Source organism: Dermochelys coriacea, chromosome 12 (assembly GCF_009764565.3).
Source record: "Dermochelys coriacea isolate rDerCor1 chromosome 12, rDerCor1.pri.v4, whole genome shotgun sequence".
In the NCBI taxonomy this organism is placed as follows: Eukaryota; Metazoa; Chordata; order Testudines; family Dermochelyidae; genus Dermochelys; species Dermochelys coriacea.
In genome coordinates this window covers 24,273,439-24,278,199 of record NC_050079.1, presented here as the reverse complement: position 1 = coordinate 24,278,199, position 4,761 = coordinate 24,273,439, and the positions used below count along the sequence as shown (strand labels likewise).

At 55.5% G+C, this 4,761-nt stretch overlaps 1 protein-coding gene across 1 annotated transcript; it reads left to right on the top strand.

Moving 5' to 3' along the window:
- Positions 1–1,477: 1,477 nt before the first annotated feature.
- Positions 1,478–3,853, top strand: CEBPA (CCAAT enhancer binding protein alpha). Its single transcript, XM_038368854.2, has one exon. It carries the CDS (start codon positions 2,676–2,678, stop codon positions 3,636–3,638), a length of 963 nt encoding a protein of 320 aa, XP_038224782.1. The 5' UTR covers positions 1,478–2,675; the 3' UTR covers positions 3,639–3,853.
- Positions 3,854–4,761: the final 908 nt, after the last annotated feature.

Sequence of the window (4,761 nt, the reverse complement as noted above, 5' to 3'; positions counted from 1 at the left end):
TAGATAGTTTGGCAAGGAGTTTCTGGTTTCTTAGTTGGGACCAGGGAATTACGCAGGGGGAATACAAACTAGTCCTTATAGTACAAGTACTTTACACATATTTTTGGAACAGGGAAACGAACTTTTTCAACCCCCTTCCATTTTCACATCTGTCTCTGCAGCATCCCTTAGCCCTTTTAGACTTAGACCTGTTCCCAACTCCAGTGGCCCTTAGGTTTGTTTCATCCAGGCACATTTCAAAGGCGTCTGCTAGAAGTGCGGGATCTATATAGGATCGATTGCAGAACTACACAGCCCCAGGGGAACCCTATGTATACCACGCTGTCTTGCACCCGAGGGCGCGAGGTGCAGCGCAGCTGGGCTGCGGGTTTCTCGGAGGCAAACGCTGATAGCTGGGTCACGCGCGGTGCGGAGCTAGATTGGTGTGTTTGCATTTCGGAACTCCGTCATTCCAGTTATCTCTGGGGTCCAGATTGTTACAAATAGGGCCCGTGCATTTATCGCCGACTTTCTATTGCGAAAGTAATCAGGGCCGTGCCAGCCCGCCGCCCCCCGGCACGGGGCAGCGATCGCTCGCAGGGTTGGCAAAGTTAAGGAGCAGAGACCTTCCCATTTCGTTTAGCCAGAGGCTGATGGAGCCGGTGGTTACCCTAGCAAGATAGAAAAGGAGGACTTGTGGCACCTTAGAGACTAACAGATTTATTAGAGCATAAGCTTTCCTGAGCTACAGCTCACTTCGTCGGATGCCACAAGTCCTCCTTTTCTTTTTGCGAATACAGACTAACACGGCTGCTACTCTGAAACCTGCCAGCAAGCAAGACAGGAGTGTGTTGGAGAGACCACCCGTAATATCATTGCTGGGGCGAGTCTCGGTGTGAGTGCCGGGCAATGATCCGAACAATTACAAAAAGAAAGGAAACGTAGAGGCGAAGGGAGTCCTGCCTAGTCCCGAACAAACTGCTGCTGGCTTTGGAGCGGGGCCTGTCTGGTTGGTTTGTGGCATTTCTGCTTTTCCACCCAAATTCTACTGGCCTATTATAAATGGGACAACTAATCCGTGTCCCCGTGCACCGAAGCCGGGCGAACGGCAGCTGTCCGGCTCTGGCGATGTTATCAGGCGTGAGACGCAGCAATGTCACACGCAGAACTTCGTGCGATGTAAAGATAACATTGACCGCAGAGGTCCCATTGCAACCCACCTGGAAACCTCAGCCGCTTTAATCCCTCATAAACCTTTGCCTCCAGGTATCCCGAGCGGTCTCCTTGCCCCGAGGTCTAACAGGGGAGCTTTTTATGGGCACGGTATTAAAATAAATCCGTTCCGAGCGGACTCCCCTTTGCCAGCTGCAGGGGGCAGAGAGAAGTGGAATTTCACCCCCATCCCTGAGGGCTCCGCCTCTATCCAGCCCGATGAGAGGCGACTGCGGGGGCTTTACGGCTGGGTCCTAGTGCCCGCGCGGCTGGCTCTGGGCTTAACGTCAGGCGCTCTCGCTTGTGTGAGTCCCGCTAGGCTCTGTGAGACGAGCCTGTGCGCGGGTTGGGTATTGACAGGGCCGGGTTGGAATCCGGAATCCGCAGCTGAACGAATACAAAGGCGGCTTTCTCACCTGGAACCGTACTGCCGAGAACTTCTTCAAACTCGCCGGCTCGCTCCCGGAACGTGGTGTTTAAACCAGCCTTTGATACTTTCGGCAAACACGATCCCGCTCATATTCCCAGCTCGTGTTTGTAAAACGCGGGGATCGGAGAAGCGGAGGCTTTCCTCCGGAGTGCCCCTGGACTTAACCGGTCGAGGTTGTTAGCAAGGACCCACGATTTAGATGGATGATGGAAATGTACTGATTTATTTTAGCCAAATTTCTCCTTTCCCTCCTGTGCCGAGGCACGTGGAAGGCAGGGCTTGAAGCCCCTTGGGCTGCCGCACACGTTTCACAGGGCTTCTGATCGGTGTCCCCGGGTGCGGCACTTTCCCAGCAGGTTTAAATCCAGCGTTCTTCTATCCGGTTCAAGCCTTTGAAGCTATGGGGTGGGGGCGGGAGGGACACTATAATTGTACATTCTGCAAATTGCAAACTCCAAGTTCTCTAGCCTCGCAGTTCCAGGGGAGACAACAACGCCTTGCCCCTGGAAAGGGTATTTAAAGGAGGGATTCTTTACGAATCCTTCCCCAGGGAGGTGCAGATACGCGCTAGCTGCTGGACCCTGAGCTTTGCTTATCTGTTGCTAGGGGCTGGCTTGTAATATGACTGAGGCAGTCTGGGACGTGTAACGCAGGCACTAGGACCCAGCAGCGTTGGCAGCTGCCTTGTGGTCAAAGGTTCCCAGCAGGAGGTTGGACACTAGAGGGCGATCCCCAGCCCTTGTGGGAGTGTATATATACAGCAGGCATAAGACCAACTCAAGCCACTAGTAATTGGAAGTTAAGAGCAAGGAAGAGCCATTCGGACACGCTGGTGGGAGGGGATCGCCGAGAGCAGGGTAAGCAGGGGCACAAGTTGATTAAAGTGAAAGGGGAAGTCGGGGCGGCTGACACTCCAGATCCGCGGGCAGAGGCGCAGGGGGGTGTTCGGTCCCCGGGCTCGGAGAGCTTCCCTCAGCCGCCTGCGTCCCCTTCGCCACCGCGAATCCTGGATTCCAGGAGCCCTTCACCATGCCTGGCAGAGTTTAGATACTCCATGGAGCAAGCCAACTTCTACGAGGTCGATTCCCGGCCGCCGATGAGCAGCAGCCACCTCCAGACTCCGCAGCCCGGCAGCGCCTACAGCTACAGAGAGGCTCCCTCGGCGGCCGCACCTGCTGCGGGAGGCGCGGAGCTGAGCGACATCTGCGAGAACGAGAACTCCATCGACATCAGCGCCTACATCGACCCGGCCGCCTTCAACGACGAGTTCCTGGCCGACCTCTTCCAGCACAGCAAGCAGCAGGAGAAAGCCAAGGCCATCCTGGCCGGGGATTTCGACTTCCACAGCATGCACGGGGCCAGCGCCGCCGCCTTGGGGCCCGGGCATCCGCCGCCGCCGCCGCCGCACCACCCCCAGCAGCTCTTCGGCTGCGTGGCCGGCTACACGGACAGCAAGCTGGACCCCCTGTACGAGCGCATCGCTGCCCCCGGCTTGCGGCCCCTGGTGATTAAACAGGAGCCCAGGGAGGAGGCGGAGGGCAAGCAGGCGGCTCTGGCTGCCCTTTACCCCCAGCAGCAGCAGCACCCGTCCCATCTCCAGTACCAGATCGCCCACTGCGCGCAGACCACCATGCACCTCCAGCCTGGGCACCCCACCCCGCCTCCCACCCCCGTGCCCAGCCCGCACCACCCGCACCACCCGAGCAGCCTGCCCGCCGCCGGCGCCCTCAAGATGATGTCCGCGGATCATCGGGGCAAGACGAAAAAGTCAGTGGACAAGAGCAGCAGCGAGTACCGGGTGCGCCGGGAGCGCAACAACATCGCGGTGCGCAAGAGCCGGGACAAGGCCAAGCAGCGCAACGCGGAGACGCAGCAGAAGGTGATGGAGCTCACCAATGACAATGACCGGCTGCGCAAGCGGGTGGAGCAGCTCACCAGGGAGCTGGAGACACTCAGGGGCATCTTCAGACAGCTGCCTGAGAGCTCCTTGGTCAAGGCCATGGGCAACTGCGCGTGAGACACCCCGGCCCCACCTCCCGCCCCGCTCCAAACAAACTCGGACTTTTGCAAACTCTTGGTGCCATATTCAGATCCCCGCTGGGGTCGAGAGCTGCGGTTCAGCTTGTCTCATGGGGTGGGTTTGGTTTTTAATTATTGACAGATAAAAGAATCCAGGCAGCTGTAGTATTAAACGGTCCGTGCCTTAGGAACGACACGAATAAGCTGAAAAGAGTGTGCTTTGAAAAGAAAAAGAAAAAGAAAACGCCCACGTGTCTACAGGGTAAAGACAACCCACGCTGTGCCTTAAAAGTTGGTTGCAAAAGCTCTGTGGGCTTTCTTATCACATCAGCCTGACAGCTGAGCAAACGGGTAGGGGTCCTGTGCTCTGAGTGGGGTTGGGGCATAATTGGTACTGGCTGGGGAAACGTGTGTGTCTTCCTCCCTAGGGTGGGTCTGAGTGGTGGGGGTCGCAGGAAGCTCTGACAGAAAGAAAAGTGGGTGAGACATGACAAGCAACGTGGGGAGAATGTATCTGCCTGTTGTTTAGCTCGTTGATCTGTAGGTGAGTGAAAGCTGAGTGCAATCCAGACTCTGTCCCTATCAGTAAAAAGAACAGGAGGACTTGTAGCACCTTAGAGCTACCTTTATTAGAGCATAAGCTTTCCTGGACTACAGGCCACTTCATCGGATGCACAGAATGGAACATATAGTAAGAAGATATATATACTCATATAGAGAAGGTGAAAGTTGCCATGCAAACTGTAAGAGGCTAATTAATTAAGATGAGCTATTTTCAGCAGGAGAAAAAAACTTTTGTAGTGATAATCAAGATGACCCATTTAGACGGTTGACAAGAGGGTGTTAGTCTCTAAGGTGCCACAAGTACTCCTGTTCTTTTTGCGGATACAGACTAACAGGGCTGCTACTCTAAAATCTGTCCCTGTCAGTGCTGCTGCCTTTCGGGTGAATCTCTCCCATTCCTTTGTATGTGGAGGGGGTTGATGGACGCTGGGGGCCCTGCAAGTAGATTGTCGTCCCCCGTCCCCCCCCCACACTCGTTAGAGGAGACCTGTTGGACAGGAATCCAGGACTGAAAGGGAAAAGCACCTAGCGAAGGAGTCCTTAATATTCTCCTTTAA